At 39.5% G+C, this 20,237-nt stretch overlaps 1 protein-coding gene across 1 annotated transcript in view; it reads left to right on the forward strand.

Annotated features, from left to right (window-relative positions):
- The first annotated feature begins 3,047 nt into the window (after nt 1–3,047).
- MEIKIN (meiotic kinetochore factor) overlaps nt 3,048–20,237 on the forward strand; it is a 157,484-nt gene continuing 140,294 nt past the window's right edge. The window contains exons 1-5 of the mRNA XM_066276734.1: nt 3,048–3,180; nt 3,329–3,422; nt 3,813–3,903; nt 5,559–5,619; nt 19,560–19,697. Of these exons, the coding sequence (XP_066132831.1) occupies nt 3,048–3,180; nt 3,329–3,422; nt 3,813–3,903; nt 5,559–5,619; nt 19,560–19,697 (517 nt within the window). The remainder of the gene's footprint in view (nt 3,181–3,328; nt 3,423–3,812; nt 3,904–5,558; nt 5,620–19,559; nt 19,698–20,237) is intronic.

Raw genomic sequence — 20,237 nt, forward strand, 5'->3', positions numbered from 1 at the left:
AATCCTCTTTTTGTAGAATGCTCTTTCCTTCAATCCATCTAACTTACCACTCATCTCTTAAAACTCAGCTCAAGTATTATTATCTCTGAGAAGTGTCCCACATGATTGACTGGTTGATTGTCCCTCTGCCCCACTCCCACTCAGATTGTGAGTTACTTGAGGTTGTAGCCTCAGTGCAGAAGATCTGGCCCATAGTGGATGCTCAAGCAAAGTCTATTGAATGAAAATCCCCTAGTCCTTTTTTACCCCCATATGTTGGATAGCATTAAGACTGTAATACCTGAAGGTACATTTCATCTATCACTGATTTATTTTTTCATTCTTGACAACTAAGCATAAATAAACTGGTTTTCAGTTGGACCCGAAAGCCTTTGGATGGTACAATAATTGAAATTGCTCAGTGGGTTTCTCCAAAAAAAAAGTTATCATAAATATTTCCTCGGGGCTCCAGGAAATACTAAATCCACATACTGGCTGTTTTCCAAAAAGCTTTCTTCAGAAATTCTTCAACATTTGGAATTTGTTTTCCCATGGAAGTTAGCATCTCCATGACTGTCCCAAACCTAATCAATCCTGTCACATGACTAAAATGAAACACTGATAGCAGAATTCTGAGTCTTAGATATGGGGGCAGTACAACAGGGAAGTGAAAGAAGTTCAATTTAACACTCATGACTGAATGCCTATACTTGTGTTTGTGTATTTGGGGATATGTGGGGTCATAAAGAGATGATGGAGTTGAGGGGTCTCTGCTCTCTACCCTTTTGTAGAGGACACATTTCCTCTCTATTTATAGGCTGGCTCTAGGTAAAGTTTTAAATAGACCAAGTCTATCTGTAGTCCCCTCCCCTTCCCTTGCTACCAAGGGCTTCAAGCTCTTTTTCTGGCTCCCCCATTCCTTTCACAGCCATGTTTTAGGAGGAATAGGAGCATGACAAGCAAACTTGCCAACTGTCAGGAGACCCATGCCACTATGCCAACCATCTGTCATTATAAGCCTCCCTAGGCTGTGGTTTCTTCAGCTGCATAATGAGGGGGAAGATAGATCATCTCCAAAGATCCTGCGACTCAAGAAATCATACAAAAAGTTATTTCCAGTTTTGAAACCCTATCCATTAACTCCCTTAATCCCCTAAATGTTTACGTGATGGCACATCAATGAATGTAATTCAATATAGCCAGAGTTCTACGGAATAGGGCCATCAAAGGGCTGGTCAGCCTTTGCTTTAAGCTGTTTTCCTCTTTCAGTGTTTCCTCCATTTCTAGCTCTAGTCTAGGGCATCCCAGAATCCAGACCTCCCAAGGATCATTTAAGGAAGGGAAAGTAGAGTCTGGAGACTTGGCTTATAAACTAGAGTCTGGCTGTCAGTATATTATGGATGTGACTAAAGAAAGGATATTGAAATATGATCAGTGCTTTATACTGCAACAAAACCATGAGATTCCTGACTGAAGGACCATTTCTAATTCACCTCTATCTGCAGGACCTACCACAATGCTTAACACAGAATAAGGTACTAAGTATTGGTTCAGTGACTCAAAACACTGTAATCAGGTAAGAATGACAGCTCTCTGTTCTTTACAAAGTGAAATTTTAGTGGATTAATTATATATTAAATCGATTATCATAAATGACTTTCTATGAGCAGATCTGAAATAAGAAGTGATGTAAAAATATAGTAGCTATGGCCCTGGCCGGTTGGCTCAGTGGTAGAGCGTCGGCCTGGCGTGCGGGGGGACCCGGGTTCGATTCCCGGCCAGGGCACATAGGAGAAGCGCCCATTTGCTTCTCCACCCCCCACCTTCCTCTCTGTCTCTCTCTTCCCCTCCTGCAGCTGAGGCTCCATTGGAGCAAAGATGGCCCGGGCGTTGGGGATGGCTCCTTGGCCTCTGCCCCAGGCGCTAGAGTGGCTCTGGTCACGGCAGAGCATCGCCCCTGGTGGGCATGCCGGGTGGATCCGGGTCGGGCACATGCGGGAGTCTGTCTGACTGTCTCTCCCTGTTTCCAGCTTGAGAAAAATAAAAAAAAAAAAAAAAAAAAAAAAAAAAAAAATATATATATATATATATATATAGAGAGAGAGAGAGAGAGAGAGAGAGAGAAGCTATATATGTGTTTATAGTCCCACACAATGTTGGAGCATCACAGAAAAGTCTTTGAGTTTTCTAATTTCATCTCTACAAAGGGCATTTTTAAATATTGTACAATGTCATTTAAAAAAATGGTTATTATATGCACAATATGCTTATCAAATGCAGCCAGACGGTTCAGCTTGGATGTATGGAGAGAGAGAGTCATTCCTACGGTCCTCCAATTGAGCAGAGCAAAAGAGCTGAGCCCAGGGGTGCCCCTGTAGAATTCCGCACCTTAACAAAGTATGTCCAGGTGTCCAGGAGGTAGTTTCTGGGCAGGGGTAAGGGGTAAAGAAACTTCTGGAACCCAAGATTTCCAAATGCTTGGATAGACTCTCAAGTACTATGGCCCCCCTGTTGACTGAAGGTGATCAATGTGACACTCCCTTTTACTGTCATATCCTTTCGTTCCTCGCTGGCCTTCCTGCACCGAGTCGGGATAACCCACAGCGGGATTCCCTGTGCTCAGAGACCTAAAACGCCATTAACGAGGGCTTTACTGCAGTGCTGATACCGAGAGCAGCTGAGGCGCCAGTAGCAGGTGTTGGCACAAACTCCTGGGGGAAGAAATAGGCTTTTTACTGTGACTTCCCCGTCAGCACGAAGCCAGGGAGCCTGCATCAAAGGCCCAGGAGCCACGCGGGCCACCGTCAAACGGCTGCACAGCCAGGAGGCGGGAGGCTGCCATCTTTCTCCGTCTTCCCAGAAGCCTCAGCGCGCGGCCTGGCCAGGATAAAAACGCTGGAGTGAGGCAGGTGGCCCGTCTGGTGCTGTGCGTCCCCCTCGCTTCTCTCAGTCTGGGCTGCAGACCACTCCTGGACTTCAGTCCCCTCCACAGTGGCTCAGTTCCTCAGGAAGGCGACTAGACAGACAGCCCAGGGCCGAGAGGCCCCGGAGGCCTGGGAGTGGGGGCAATGTGGCCGCTACAGGTCTATACACGCAAGAGGAAGGCGGGTCAGAGGCTCAACCTGACGCCAACGCTAGACCTAGGCCCGCCGGTGATGGCAGAAGCCCTCCCGGGCCCGGGCCGAAGGCTCGCTGCCCACTGTAAGTTCTGCCGCACTGACGGGCGGGTGGAAGAGCATGGAGGTGGGGCTGAGGGACGCGCAGTAGCTGGGCCTCGGCCCCCGGGAACCCTGAAGCCAGAGGGCTGGCCTCCATAACTCTTGCCCTGAAACCTGCCGCCTTCGTTTAGGCCTGAAAAGAAATGGCAAAGCTCACGGTTTGCGGAAGATCGTGGAGAAGGCGGAGCGGAGCGGGCCTGGCAGCAGCTGCTGGGAGCCACACAGGTGCATAGCCCCGGGTGACAGCCTGTGCCTTCTGGCCTCCTCCTCAGACCCTCAGTCCTGGTCTGGTAGCTAATAACCTCTCATTCTAAGAGTCAACGAAAGAAATAAATAAATTGAAACTATGATTTCGTTCTTCTCAGAACGTAGATCCAGAAACTTCAGGGGAACAATATTTTTTAAAAGAGGAAATTTTGCAAACTTACCTAAAAGCGAGTGAGAGAAAACATTCAGAAAAGCATCCATAGAATAAATTGGGTATTGGTAAGCTCTGTTCCATACTTTTTCCTAATGATGTCCCCAGAAGAGCTGTTCAGATTCCAAATAGTGTGAACAGAGACGTGGAGAGCTAAGTCCAGGTGGTGCAAACTAATTGTGTTGTTTGTTTGTTAGCTCTCAGTTAGGAGATGCAGAAGAGAAAACCCTGCAAGAAAATAGCGCTAGCAAAGAAGAGACCCAGGATGAGAAGATTGCTCCATTGAGCGTATGTATGATTCTGCTAAGATCCTCGGGTGCTGTAGTGTATGGACCCGCGGACCTGATATACCGCCATTGAAAGTGGAATGTGGCCTTTGTTCAACAGAGACCAAATACGTAGCTTTCCAGTGTTTTTATGAACATTGATGTTCTGTGTTCAGACAGGACCTTGAATTTCTGTTTCTGGTAGATGCATAGCCATGCATTTTTGTTTTTTCATTCCCTTGACAAAAATTTGAGAGAAATCTGTCAACAGCTAATTTTCTGCATGACGTATTAAAACGTTTCATGTATGTTTCCAATTCCCTTATGTTGGGTAGCCCTTAAACATTTTAAAGCCATTTTCATGTTTTCCCACTTGACTTTCTGTTAGCAACTATATAGAAACAGAGGATTTGTTTCCATTAGAATTTTATATACCGTAACTTCTTGATCTACTGTGTTTAATATGGATTCTGTTCAGTATTTTAAAGATGGATAACAGTAGTTTAGAGAAATTCTGATTTTAAAAATTGTTTGTAATTCATCTGATATTAGCATTAAAGTTTTTAGTTATGTTCCACTGTTATTGTTTACATAATCCTCTGTAATGTTTTTTTGGGGAGGGCAGTTTCAACCAAAATAAAGCATTTTTTAAAAAGGCTTTGAACCCAGATTATAACTCTTAAGTGTTCCTTGTAGATCAGACTACTCGAAGTATTTAAGCAGTTCTTTCTAATTTTTAGAAGAAATATATATATTTCTTTTACATTCTTTTTGTGCCTTTTAAAAAATCATTTTACAAATTATCTAATGGTACATTCCTCTAACATTAGTTTTTAAAAATATGATTTTTAGGGTGTGCATAATGCTTTGTCTTATAGATAGATGTATTGTAATTTATATAATTATTTTCCTGTGGTTGGAGGATTGAAATTGTTTCTAAGATTTTGCAGTTATAGATTCAGTGGATATCTTAATGAAGAATTTTTTTTGTGCTCCTCAACTTGGTATCCTAAGACAAATACTTTGCACTGAGTCAAAGGTTGGATCATGTTTAAATTTTTTGATTCATGTTGGCACTATCTTACCTGAAACTTAAAATATATATATATTTGATAGATAAAAAGTAGGATATTGTTTTACTTTTCATTTCTTTGAATGCTAGTAAACTTAATGCTTTTTTCTCTAATTTCATTAGTCATTTTTGTTTCTTTTTTGTGAAATACTTGTTCATTATACACTATAATTATACTTTACACATATAACAAGTATTTTCATATTTGTTTGCCTTTAATTTTATTTCTGGTACTTTAGACTTATTTATCATTTTTTCTTTTGATCTATTTTGCTTTCATATTTAGAGGGAAAAAGCCCTTCCTACCTAGAGGATCAGAAAAATATTCACCTTTATCTTCTGGTTGCTGAGTTATCTCACAGTTGTTAATTGACTAGTATTTTGTTGACTCCCTAAATATATCTACAATATTATATTTTAATGTTTGTTTTCAGATGTATTATTAAATATCAGATTACATCTGATCAGTAAGCTGAAAGAATCTATTCTACATATGAAACTAATACAAAGTTGACATTAGTTTTTCAATTTCAAAATGAACAAATCAATGTGACATAATATCCAATCTTATAATATTTTCTATCTTTAATTCTTATTTCACATAGGATTCATTGACTGATGACCTCCATATTGACAGTAGTTCATCAAATAGTGAACTAGCATCAGGTAAGACAGTCAGACATGATTTTCCTCAGTTTTCTTTCTTGAAAGCAGTAAGCATCCATTTGTTTCTCTTCTGACTCCCCATCTCAGTGTAAGAGGTGTTTTCTCAGTGAGAGAGGTGACAAATGCTGAAAAAGAGAGATTGACTTTAACTAATTGAGTTTTAGTTGGAGAGATTAAGAAGGGCATCCATGAGGGAATAGCATTTAATTGAGATCTGAAGAAGAGTAGAATTTAATTCTGCAAAGAGACGAGCAAAGAGCAGTTCAGGCTGAAGGAACAGCATGTACAAAGACCCTAACTTGGACTGAGCATTATGTGTTCAGTGAACTGAAGGAAGGCCAGTGTGGCTGCAGTCCAGAGAAGAGGAGGAAATGTAGTAATAAGGTAAGGCTGGACAGACAGAGGCCTTGCAGGCCATGTCATAGCTATTAGTGTTTATATTTGGAGCAGCCAGAAGCCACTCAAGTCTTTTACATAGAGATTGATATGATCACTTTAGCTAAAGTATGGGAAGAAGCAGAAGTGGATGTAAATAGACCAGTTAGGAAGCTACTGCAGTAGTTTAAGGAAGAAATGATGGCCTTTTGTACTAAGAGATGACATTGGAAATGGAAAGAGGTGGGCATATCTGATGGTGGCTAGTTTAGGGAGTGAAATTGATAGAATTTGGCAAATGAAGAGTGAAGGAGATGTAAGTATCAAAGACGACACCTGTTTCTGGTTTGGATAACTGGACATTTTAGGTGGTACCATTCACTGAAAAAATATTGTTTGTGGGAAAGATCATAAATTTTATTTTTAATGCATTAAGTTATGGGTGTCTTTAAGATGACTCAGTAGTAATGTAAAATAGGGAATTAGATGTGGAGGGCTGCTGGTAAACCATTACATACTGGTGTAATTGAAGTTATTTTTAAAAACAAGAAAGGATGTCTTCAGTATAGCAGAAATACTGAGGAGTTCTTTAAAGCAGATGAGATCAGATTAATGAATAAATCAAAAGCAGAGAAAAACCACTACAGAGGTAAGAATAGTTCCAGAGGTTTTGAAATGCTTGATCAACAAATGAAAAAAAAAAAAAAAACTATAATAGAAAGGACCTTAAAGGAAATGTCAAGGTGGTGGATTAAGCACCACATTCAGCATTATGTGGCCTGGCCTCTCTCCTCATACCCTTCTTATATAGAAAACACTGGCAGCTGCTAGTGCCTGCTGCCTGTATAAAAACCTTGGGAACTACTCCCAAGCAAAGTGAACTAAGGGGTTGGCTCCCAGAAGTCAATGTTGGGGCTAGAGTGAGAAGCAAAAGAGAGTCTGAAGTAACTCCAGATTGCTGCAAGGATAGCAAAGGGAGAAAAAATAAATAAAGATAGATTGTACTTGTTAACCCCAGAATAAAGATATGGTATGGCTCTCTGGAGTGGAAATTCTGATACTGGAGACTTTCAGTTTGGGCACTGGCTAGACAATGGCAATTCCCCCATGTAACCTACAACACCCAGAAAATTGAGGAGGACGTCCCCACCTAGAACATAAGTTCTCAGAATTTCTCATCACTCTTCTGAAATCTCTGCAAGCAGGCTACAAAATTAATACTCACTGCCATACAGAGATTGTCAAGTAGAAATATGGACAGATGACCAGGAACAGTGAAACTTTTGAAGAAAATCAGTGCCATGGAAGAGAGGCAACAAACAGAAGGACTAACATCCAAGTAAATGGCAGAAAACTTCTAAGTAAATATTTTTTTAGAGGCAAGTTGCCATTGAATCCATACTATAATAGGATACTGTAAAAAATTATAGTTCCTGGAAAATAAAAATATCAAATTTAAAAACTCAGTAAACAAGCCTAATATTAAATGAATTCAGATGAAAATCAAATCAACAATTTAGAAGATAAGGTAGAGGAATATTTCCTATAATATAATGCAAAAGAACATAAGAGGTGCTCAACAAATGCTTTTTTTCTCCTTCTTTTCTTTTCCTGGTTAACTTCTACTATTCTTCAAACATAAATTCAAGTGCCATCTCTCTTAGGAAGCCTCTTCTGGCTATTCTCTCTTTTGTATTATTTGTTTTTGGTTTTTTAATTTTTATTTATTGGTTTTAGAGAGAGAAAGGAAGGAAGAGAGAAAAAGGAGAAACATCAATTTGTTTCACTTACTTATGCATTCATTGGTTGATTCTTGTATGTGCCCTGACTGGGAATCAAAGCTGCAACCGTCTTCTCTCTTTCTGAATAAGGTGTTCTATTCTGGTTGTTCTGTGACACTCTTTGTCATAGGACTCAAAACAATAGTGTAATTTTTTTTGTTCCTCTTGACCCTAAAGCCATTGAGAATAAGCACTACATTTTATCTTTCTATCCCATGCTTGGGACATAATACAGTTTCACATGCTAATTGAGTAAGTTTTGGGCTCTATTTAAAATGAGAAAATAAACCATTAATCATAACCAGTATTTTCTAAAGTTGTAGTTTAAATATATGATAAATGTCCTTAGTCACTAGATTTATCAAGTTGATGTGTGAAAGATAGAAGGAAATAGAGAATAGACTGTCTCTAATTTACTAACTGGTTGTATTTCTAAGGGTTTAATTGTTGATTAATATTTGTAACCTGGAGTGCTTTTTTTCATAAAATATAAATGGTTAGGTTTTAAGCAGCCTATAAAATTCTATTTAACATGTAATTACTTTTTCATTCAATTTATTGGGGTGACATTGGTTAATAAAACCATACAGGTTTCAAATGTACAACTCAATAAAATAATATCTAAATACTGCATTGTGTACTCACCACCCAAAGTCAGGTCTCTTTTCATCCCCATTTATCCCTCCTTTGCCCATTAACACCTCCCTCCACCCCTTTTCCCTCTGGCTATCACCATACTGTTGTCTGTGTCTATGTGTCACATCTATATATGTCATATATATATAATTTTTTTTGCTTAATCCCTTCACTTTTTTTCACCTAGCCCCCTAACCCCTACCCCTCTGACAGCTGTCAGTCTATTCTATATATCTATGTTTTGTTTTTATTTTGTTAAATTATTTTATTGATTATATTTCACATACAAGTGAGATCATATGGTATTTGTCTTTCTGTGATTGACTTATTTCACTTAGCATAGTGATTTCTGGGTCCATTCATACTGTCACAAAAGACAGGATTTCCTTTTTTTGCATAGCCAAGTAGTATTTCATTGTGAAAATGTACCATCTGCTCATCTACTGATGGGAACTTGGGTTGTTTCCAGATCTTGGCTATTGTAAATAATGCTGTAATGGACATAGTGATGCATATATTCTTTCAAATTAGTATTTCAGGTTTCTTTGGATATATTCTCAGAAGTGGGATTGCTGAGTCAAAAGGTATTTCCAAGGCCCTGGCCGGTTGGCTCAGCGGTAGAGCATCGGCCTAGCGTGCGGAGGACCCGGGTTCGATTCCCGGCCAGGGCACACAGGAGAAGCACACATTTGCTTCTCCACTCCTCCGCCGCGCTTTCCTCTCTGTCTCTCTCTTCTCCTCCCGCAGCCAAGGCTCCATTGGAGCAAAGATGGCCCGGGCGCTGGGGATGGCTCTGTGGCCTCTGCCTCAGGCGCTAGAGTGGCTCTGGTCGCAACATGGCGACGCCCAGGATGGGCAGAGCATCGCCCCCTGGTGGGCAGAGCTTCGCCCCATGGTGGGCGTGCTGGGTGGATCCCGGTCGGGCGCATGCGGGAGTCTGTCTGACTGTCTCTCCCTGTTTCCAGCTTCAGAAAAATGAAAAGAAAAAAAAAAAAAAAAAGGTATTTCCATTTTTAATTTTGGGGGGAAACTTCATACTGTTTTCTACCATGGCTGCAGAAGTCTGTATCCCCACCATTAGTGCATGAGGGTTTCCTTTTCTCTACATCCTTGTAAGCACTTGTTTGTTGGTTTATTGACATTAGCCATTCTGACAGGCATTAGGTGATATCTCATTATAGTTTTAATTTGCTTTTCTCTGATGATGAATAACATTGAGCATCTTTTCATATATCTATTGGCCACCTTAATATTCTCTTTGGAGAAATGTCTGTTCAGATCCTTTACGCACACACCTTTATGGTCAATTAATTTTTTATTTTTTTTTGTATTTTTCCGAAGCTGGAAACGGGGAGGCAGTCAGACAGACTCCCGCATGCGCCCGATCAGGATCCACCCAGCATGCCCACCAGGGGGCGATGCTCTTTTCATCTTGGGGCTTCACTCTGCTGCAATCAGAGCCATTCTAGTGCCTGAGGCAGAGGCTACAGAGCCATCCTCAGTGCCCGGGCAAACTTTGCTCCAGTGGAGCCTTGGCTGTGGGAGGGGAAGAGAGAGACAGAGAGGAAGGAGAAGGGGAGGGGTAGAGAAGCAGATGGGTGCTTCTCCTGTGTGCTCTGGCCAGGAATCAAACCCGGGACTCCTGCATGCCAGGCTGATGCTCTACCACTGAGCCAAGCAGCCAGGGCCTATGGTTAATTAATTTTTGACAAAGGAGGCAAGAACATATACTGGAGTAAAGACAGTCTCGTCAGTCAATTGTGTTGGGAAAATTGAATGGATACATACAAAAAACTGAAACTAGCCACCAACTTATACCATACACAAGAATAAATTCAAAAAAGACTTAAATGTAAGTCACAAAACTATAAAATCCTAGAAGAAAATATAAGCATTTGTCGAAACAATATTTTTGCCAATATATCTCTTTGGGCAGGGGAAACAAAGGAAAAAGTAAACAAATGGGACTATATCAAACATGTAATTGTTTTAATTCTGTCTTGAAATCTAGTAACTTTGAAATTTTATGAAAATTAATTCAGGACTTTTTATTTAATGTGGAAGATTGAACATATGCATTTACTTCTTTCTGTTAAAACCTCATGGAAATATCAGTAAAGGCATAAATAAGACATGAAACTAAAAGGTGGAGAAGAACAAGATCTCAGCTGACAATAGATAACCAACAAGTTTGGAATCTAGGAGGCAGATGAATAAATTATAAGTGGCCTGCCCTAACAGACAAAAAAAAAAAAAAAAAAGAAAGAAAGAAAAAAAAAGTGCTAGGAGAAAAAGGCTGCCTACAGTGAGAACAAACCAAGAATCAAACTGACTTAGGCTATAGGTTTAGGAATTAGAGGCATTACATATACCTGGAGGAATCTGTATAGATAGTGTTGAAAAGAGGATTTTTGAAAAATTTTAAAAGTAGCAGTTAGATGTTTTGATCACTTCAACACTGTATGGCCTGGCAACTACTCTTTCCTACCCTAGCAGTACAGAGACCTTGAAACAGAGGGTCTGACTCAGGGATGGTAGGTGCTGCCTGGCGCAGGGGTGCTAGATTGCAAACTTGCAGAGGGGATGGGGGAAGGAGGGAAAGGAATTGGTAAAGTGTGTATGCTTGGTAGTAAATCCCCTACCCACTTTTTCCTCCTCAAGAAAACATACCCACATTAGGGGAATGTAGGATTTCTCTTTTGGAAACTTCTCTGCCCAGAAGAAGACCTATATTTTAGCAGTAATGGCTTGGTCTCTGTCTAAATACCCTTCAGTAATACTCACTAATTCCTAAATTTCACTCATAAATTCTGAGTTTCCAGCTGCTATTTTAGTACCTTGTTCTTGAACATTCAAGAATTAGTGTTCTTGAATGTTTAAAGAAAGCATTTAAAGAAAACATTTAAGCCTGACCAGTGGTGGCACAGTGGATAAAGTGTTGACTGGGGAAACTGAGGTCCTAGGTGCGAAACCCCAAGATTGCCAGTTTGAATATGGGGTCACCAGCTTGAGTGTGGGGTCGCCAGCTTGAGAGTAGAGTCTCCAGCTTGAGTATGGGATCATTGACATGATTCCATGGTCTCTGGCTTGAGCCCAGAGGCCGCTGGCTTGAAGCCCAAGGTTGCTATGCTAGTTTGAGTATGGGGTAACTGGCTTGGTTTGAGCCCTGGGTCAAGGCACGTATGAGAAGCAATCAGTGAACAACTAAAGTGATGCAAGTATGGGTTGATGCTTCTCATCTCTCTGCCTTCCTGTCTCTCTAGAAAGAAAAAAAAAGAGAAAGTAAGAAAGAAAAACATTTAAAATTTAAAAATAAATAGATATGAAATACAAAGAAACTTGAAGGACATGGACAAGGCAAGGAAAAGAAAACTTAAAAGCCATATCTTGATTATCATCCTTGGGATGATGAAAAATGTATATGAAACAAGTTCAGGCTAGTATAAAAAGGAACATGCAGAGAACAAAAAGAGTTCTTTAAAATGTGAAATCAGAAGTAAAATATTCTATGATGTATTAAGAAACTACAGTATAGTATAAGTTGAACAAAATGAAAGAGAAAATAAAAGAAAAATAATGGCATTAGTGACACAACTCTGAATATACTAAAAACCACCAAATTATACACTTTAAAAGGTTGAGGTTTATGGATTATAAATTTTATTTCAATAAAGCTGCTATTTAAAAAATAAAGAATTAGCAGATGAGCTTGACTGGTGGTAGTGCAGTGGATAGAGTATTGGCCTGGGATGCTGAGAACCCAGGCTTGAAACCCGTGTTGCTGGCTTGAGCGTGATCATCAACATGATCCCTTGGTCGCTGGTTTGAGCCCAAAGGTTGCCGGCTTGAAGCCCAAGGTCACTGGATTGAGCCCAAGGTCGCTGGTTTGAGTAAGGGGTCACTGGGTTGGCTGGAGCCCCCCCCTACACCCCCCATCAAAGCACAAGGCACATATGAGAAGCAGTCAGTGAACTAAAGTGATGCAACTATGAGGTGATGCTTCTTATTTCTCTCCCTTCCTGTCTCTCTCTCTCTCTCTTAAAAAAAAAAAAAAAGGTAGTCCTGGCATCTAACATCTTGAAAAATAGTAGTTTTAGACATTATAAACAGAAAAGAAATTATTAAACACAAATAGAAATTTTTCTAAAATTAAAAGTGGTTATGGGTGTATATACTGAAAAAACCCCACCAATTGCCATCACAATGAATAAAGAAAGACCCACACCAAGGCACAACATTATGTAATTAAAAAATCCTCAGGACAAAGAAATCCTTCGATCTTCCAGAGGAAAAAAAATGTTGATTGCAAATAACCAATCAAGAACATGAATGACATTGAACTTCTAAAGGGCAATTTCAGAAGCTAGAATGTGGTAGAAAAATGCATTTAAAATTCTAAAGAGAACTAATTTTGCAGAAACCAGATGGGTCCCCACCCAAAATTTGGTTCAGATTTCCAGACTGCTGTCTGGAATGGTAAGGTTTGTTATTCATATAATGAGGCTTTCTGGAGAAGAGGGCATCTCCCAAGCAAAACTGAAAATGGCTTGAGAGAACTGGGAAAGGAGATTGGGTTGGGATTTTTATATGGTTAGAGGATGGGCCCAGAATGAGTTTTCCTGTGTGTGGTTATAACTTGCTGCCACTGTCAAAAGATGGAGTGCCAGAGCTTTCTTGTCTTCCCAAGAAGTGGGGCAGAAGAAGAAGAGGGGGAAGTGAGGTTTGATCTGTCAAACAATGAAATCAGTCTTTTTAAATATATTAGTTTAGAATTCTCTTCCCAGCCAAACAGTCACTAAAGTGTGAAGGTAGTATAAAGAAATTTTTAGAAAGGTCTTTTATGCACCTTTCCTCAGGAAATGTAGATACTCCAACAAAATCAGAGAATAAATCAATAAAGAAATCACGGATCTAGGAATCAAAGGCTTTCATGCAGGAAATAAGTGAAAGAATTTTTTGGGATAATGGTAAAAGGAAATCGAAAGAAGGCACCTGTACAGCATGTCTAGAAGACAGTCTATATTTGAGCAAGTATATTGTGATCTCCGATTACAATACTTTTATTTATTTCTTTTCATTGATTTTAGTGAGAGAGGAAAGGGGGGGGAGAGAGGGAGGAGAACATCGATCTATTTCTGTATGTGTCCTGATCAGGGATCAAACTGGCAGCCTGAAGAAGGAGGAGGAGAAGGAGGAAGAAGGAAGGAAGGAAGGGAGAAGGGAAGGAGGGAGAAAGGAAGAAAGGAAGGAAAGGAGGGAAGGAAGGAAGGAGATTGGGAAAGGAGAAAGGGAGGGAGAAAGAAAGGAAAGGAAAGAAAATAAAGAGGAACTGGTAGGTAAAGTAATTTAAAAATTAGCTAATCCAAGAAAAAATTTTATAGCAAAAACATGATGAATACAGCTCATAGTTCATGGCTCAGCTCTAAATATATTTGAGCAGTCATAATATTATAATTGTTGAATACATTTAATTTAGAAATATAAAGGTATCAAAAGAAACAGTTAATAGAGTTAAAAGTAGTTGTCTATAGAGAATTATGTTGGAGGTATGAAACAAGAGATTATAATTTTTGTTATAAGCATTGTAGAACTATATGACTTTTTAAAACTGTATAATATAATTTATTTAAATGTAATTTTATTCAGGATGATTCTATAATTTAGTTGTAATTCCAGTTTCATCCTGGAAGGAGGTGAGTGTAACATCTACCTACTCCACCACCATTTTGGATTCCCGTAGTATAAATGTAATTTAAATGCATTTACATTTCTAATTTGTGACACCAGAAACAACCTCCAACTGATATAGTCATGAACATTTATTTATTGTTTTCTCTACCCAACAACCCAGATGGTAAGTACAGGACTTTTCCTACCTGGGTTGAGTGCTGGGGTTTGATGGAAGGGATAGCTCTCCTGTGAGTGGTATTCATGGAATTTTGAGAGGTGGTAGGAAAAAGGGATGTAACAACATGTGGGTGGAAAAAATGAAGACAGAGAAGAGTAGAAAGTAGCAAGGACAGGGACAAGACACTGGGAGTAGAGAAAACAAAAGATACTCAGAGGAATAACCTTACCTCTGACATGTGAGTAGGTGAAGAAGGATGGTAGATTGGGTCAATCAATTTAAGTGTTGCAGTGGTAGCAGGAGGAAGTGGTCAGGTAGGAAATAATTGTCAGCTTTAAGGAGGGGGTTTGAGTGAAAGAGAAAGGTGTGATGAGTTCAAAGTAGGAAGGACAAAGTTCTCTCAGGTAGGCAGTGGATGAGCAGAGATAGGTATAAGTCAGCTCCAGAACAGAGAATAGTACATTTTCAGAGCCATGTTCCCCTTTCATCCCTTAAGCTCCAACCTGCCAGTTTCTGTTAGTGTTAACTTTTATTTTCTCATGTTAGAAGTGTTTAATAAATGCTGACTGACTATAGCAGATTTTCTCTTTTCTAACCTGTCTGGTTGTTAACTTTTAATACTAAATTCTATCACAATAATTTATTGGAAAATTATTCTAGTCCACTCTCATAAGGATGACTTTAAGAACTCTGAGTCTGAGGTTCTGTGTTAAAATATTTTACTTATTTTCTTATTGAGATATTTTTTTCTTATAATTGAGTTTTCAGAGTTCTTTATATTCTGGATTCCATTCCAATTGCAAATGTTTTCTCTTAATCTGTTGCTTGCCTTTTCATCTTAACAGCCTTTTTCGAAGATAATTTTTTTTAATTTGATGAAGTCCAGTTTATCATTGCTATGGTTTTATGACTCATCATTTTAATGTTACAGCAAAGAAATCTACCCCAGTATCATGAAGATTTTCTCCTCTGTTTTTTTTCTGGAAGTTTTATAATTTTAGGACTTATATTTAGGTCTGTGATCCATTAAAAGTTAATTTTTTTATATGTTGAAGGTATGAGTGCAAGTCTTTTGTCTTTTCGTATATGGATATTCAGTTGTTACAGCATAACTTTTTTTTTAAAGAATAGCCTTTCTCTGCTGAATTTCCTTTGCATCTTAGTACAGAATCAGTTGCTCATATATGTATGAGTCTATTCTATACCCTGTACAGTTTTTTTTACATTTATTTGTCTATGTTTAGGCTCATTGCTTTTTATTTTTTTATAAATATGTAATCATTTAAAATTTATTTTTCTCTTTTTAAAAGAAATTATTTATTTTTATTAATTTACTTTTTTAAATCACTTTTTGGCCCTGGCTGGTGGCTCAGTGGATAGAGTGTCAGTCTGGTGTATGGACATCCCAGGTTCAATTCCCAGTCAGGACATAAGTGACCAGCTACTTCTCTCTCCCGCACTCTCCCCCTTCTCTCCCTTTTTCCCTCTCACAGTAAGTGGCTCAATTGGTTACAGTCTGGCCCCTGGGTGCTGAGGATGGCTCAGTTGGTCTGAGTGCATCAGCCTCAAGTGCTAAAAATAGCTCGGTACTAGAGCATTGGCTCAGACAGGGTTGCCAGGTAGATCCCGGTTGGGGTGCATGCAGGAGTTTGTCTCACTATCTGCCCTTCTCTCACTTAAAAAATAAAAGAAAATCACTTTTTATTTTCAATTATAGTTCACATACATTATTACATTAGTTTCAGGTATACACCTCAGTGATTAGGCATTAGATAACTTACTAAGTGATTATCCTGATAAATCTCACACCCATCTGACACCATACATAGTTATTAGAATATTATTTACTATATTCTCTGTGCTGTACTTTACATCCCCATGACTATTCTGTAAAAACCAATTTGTACTTCATAAGCCCTTCACTTTTTTCACCCATTTCTCTAACCCCCCATCCTATCTGGAAAACTTCAAAACATTCTATCTATGAGTCTGTTTCTGTTCTGCTTGTTCACTTATTTTGTTTTTAGATTCAATTGTTGATAGGTATGTAGCTATTGCTCATATTTTTTATCTTTTTTTTTTTTTTTTTTTTTTTTTTTTTTTTGCCAGAGACAGAGACAGAGACAGAGACAAACAGGAAGGGAGAGTAATGAGAAGCATCAACTCATAGTTGGGGCACTTTGGTTATTCATTGATTGCTTTCTCATACATACCTTGCGTGGGAGGGGGGATAGCTGAGCTAGTAACCCCTTGCTCAAGCCAGTGACCATGGGGTCATGTCTGTGATCCCACACTCAAGCTGGCAACCCTGCACTCAAGCTGGTGAGCCCATGCTCAAGTTGATGAGCTTGTGCTCAAGCCAGTGACCTCGGGGTTTCAAACCTGGGTCTTCAGCACCCCCGGTCAACACTCTAGCCATGGAGCCACCACCTGGTCAGGCTCTTTTTTTTATTATTATTATTTAATATAAGACTGCTTTGGTTGTGATGAACTCCTTTAGCTTTTTCTTGTCTGGGAAGCTCTTTATCTGTACTTTGATTAAAAATAATACTTTTTCTGGGTAGAGTAATCTTGATTGTAGGTATTTGCTTTTCATCACTTTGAATATTTTTACTAATCCCTTCTGTCCTGTAAAGTTTCTGTTGAGAAATCAGCTTATAGTCTTATAGGAACTCCCTTGTAAGTAACTAACTGCTTTTTTCTTGCTGCTTTTAAGATTCTCTCTTTGTCTTTAACCTTTTGCATTTTAATTATGATGCAACTTGGTGTTGGCCTCTTTGGGTTCATCTTCATTGGGACTCTGTGCTTCCTGGACTTCTATGTCTATTTCCTTTACCTGATTAGAGAAGATTTCTGTCATTTTTTCAATTTCTCGCTCTCTTCTCCTTCTGACACCCCCATGTTACAGTGTTGGTATGGTTGAAGTTGGCCCAGAGGCTCCTTACACTATCTTCTTTTTTATGGATTCTTTTTGTTGTTGTTGTTCTGATTGGGTGTTTTTTTGCTTCCTTATATTCCAGATTGCTGATTTGATTCTTGGCTACATCTACTCTATTGTTGATTCCCTGTGAATTATTCTTTATTTCAGTTAGTGCATCCTTCATTTCTGACTGGTCCTTTTTTATGCTGTTGAGTTTCTCACTAAGTTCATTGGACATCCTTATAAGCAGTATTTTGAACTCTGTATCTAGTAGATTGCTACTCTCCATTTTGTTGGTATTTTTCTGGAGTTTTGTCCTGTTCTTCCATTTGGGACATGCTTCTTTGTCTCCTCCTCTTGGCAGCCTCCCCATATTTGTTTCTATGTATTAGGTTGAGCTATTATGTCTCCCAGGCTTGGTAGAGTGGCCTAATGTAGTAAGTGTTTTGTAGGGTCCAGTGGCACAGACTCCCCATTCACCCCAGCTGGACACCTCAGGTGTGCCACTCTATGTGTGCTGTTACACCTTCCTCTTGTAGTTGGTCTTTGATTGCTGTTGACACATCAATGGGAAGGATTTATCCCCAGGCCGATCAGCTGCAAGGACTCGCTGTAACCACTGACCACCAACCTCCAACCACTGTGGAAGATTAGCTGTGCAGGAGCCCACTGCACAGAGCAAGACTTACTCTAGTAGAGCTCTGGTGCCTGCTGAGTCTGCCTCTTAAGTATGTTGCTTGTGGAGTTGGGTGAGTGGTGGTGCTTTGACCTGGTCTGACGCTGTCTACTGGGTTCACTGGCCTGCTAGGAAGTGAAGGCCATTGTTAGCCACTGCCTCTGTTTTGCCTGAGGCCACCTAGCATGAACTACAAAGTGATATACAGATGGCTGTTACTTGTGTTGGGCTTAGACGTGCCTGCATGAGGTCAAGCTGTGAACCAAGGCTAGCTGCTGCTAGTGCTGGGCCTGGGGCCACTTAGCAAGGAGTACAGGGCTTACTGAGGCCAGATGCTGCTTGTTTGAGAAGTTTTAGGAAAATCTGAAGCTTGAGCCGAAACAGGCCATTTGTATGAGAAATCCACTGTAAACAACTTGGGTAGATCCAAAAGTTGGGTGGGGCGAGGCCTCAGTGAATCACTAGTGTGGGGCAAATAGTGTGAGCCAGGTTGATGGAGTCAAATATGGCCTCTACCTGCCAGCTCTATGGTAAGAGGGCTCAGAAAAAGAACAATGGGCTCTGCCAGTTCTTCTGTCTGAGAGAAAGCTGCCTTCCCAGGTCTCACCATGATGCTGGACAATTCCATTTCTTCTGGTATGTCCCTTGTGCATTTCAAGGTGCTGTCCAAATGCTGGAGGTTAGAGGGAGTGATTTCAAGTAAGTCCATGTACAGGCTCTTTAAGAGGAACTGCTTGGGACTCCAGCAGCCTCTGTCACCCTCAGCCTCAATCCCCATTGATTTTTATAGTCAGAAGTTATTGGGGACTTCTCTTCCTAGCACTGGAACTCTGGGATGGGTAATCCTCCCTCCTCAGGGGGCTCCAGCAGCTGAGATATCCCTCCCAATTTTTATCCACCACAGGTGGGTGTGGGACCAGTCCATTCTGCATCTCCAACCCTCCTACTAGTCTCAATGTGACTTCTTTAATTCCCTACTTGTAAAAATTCCATTCAATCTGATTTCATATGGTTCTGAATGATGATTGTTCTGTAGTTTACCTGTAATTTTGATGTGGTTGTATAGGAGGAGTCAAGCACCATGTTTACTTATGCCAACATCTTGGCTGGAAATGTAGGCTCATTTCTTTTTTTTTTTTTTTTTTTTTTTTCTTTGAGAATACTTTTTAAGATTATATTTATTGAGTTTTAGAGGGGAGAATCAGAAAGCATCAACTCATAGTTGCTTCTTATATTGCTTTGACTGAGCAAGCCCAGTGTTTCAAACCAGTGACCTCAGCATTCCAGGTCGATGCTTTATCCATTGCACCACCAGGTCAGGCTAGGCTCATTGTTTTTTAAATAGAATAACTAGAATCAATCACCCTTTCTTCTCTTCAACTAGTTAGTGGCTTACTTATATATAAAACTTGAATTTTAGTGTCAAGAACCATAACTGAACCAAAGATGGGAAGGAATAAGTCATTAAACTTTGAAAAATAATGGAAAAGGATTATAATGCATTTTCTCTACATCAAAAACAATTATTTTCTAAGATGAAATTAAAATTGTTTACCAATAGTATGTTATTTCAGTTGTATGTGGAAGTAATCTTACATTCTGAACATACAACTGCATGTACATTTCTACAAATTTGAATTTTTAAGATTTTGAATTTGTTTACTAAAACATTTTGCTCTTTTTGTTTGTTTGTTTATTCTACAGGACTAAGTTCGCAGCATGATATGTCTAGTTCTCTTCAGAGCTATTCAATCACAGACTCTTATACAGAATTCAAGAATTTTGGAGAGAATTCAAGCAGCTTCCCATCACCTGAACTCTTCAGAGAACCAGATCTTTTAGGTGAGAATAACATTTAAATCTTAAGTTGTTTCATTACAGAAATTGTGCCTTTGTCCACAAATCCTCCACTGAATAATGATCTTTTTGAGAAGGCATACTTGTCTTCCTCACCAAAGCCTCCTTTGCACACTTTGGCTTTGGAGTTAGCAATGTGATTTGCTTTGGCAATAGGACATTAGTGGATAAAACATATGCAAACCTTTGAAATCTGCTTAAATGGTCGGCCTTGTCCTTTAAACTTTTCCCATCATGGGAAGAATATATCTTATTTTAATTTGCTTCTGCTTCTGCTGTGAGACCCCAGAGTGACAGGTACAGAGCAGAACAGCACAGGCAACCTGCAGAGTGCAAAGGGCTGTGTAGTTGATAAGCAGATCTGTAATCTGAAGCAGAGCTATCTGAGCTAACATGGGGATAATAAATAAAGGCTTTCATTTTATGCCACTGAGATTTTGGATTTGTTTGTTTGTTTGTTTTATCTTGTTTTGGTGAGAGGAAGGGAGATAGTGAGGCAGATTCCTACATGCACCCTGACCGAGA

This window comes from Saccopteryx bilineata, chromosome 4 (genome assembly GCF_036850765.1).
Source record: "Saccopteryx bilineata isolate mSacBil1 chromosome 4, mSacBil1_pri_phased_curated, whole genome shotgun sequence".
NCBI lineage: Eukaryota > Metazoa > Chordata > Mammalia > Chiroptera > Emballonuridae > Saccopteryx > Saccopteryx bilineata.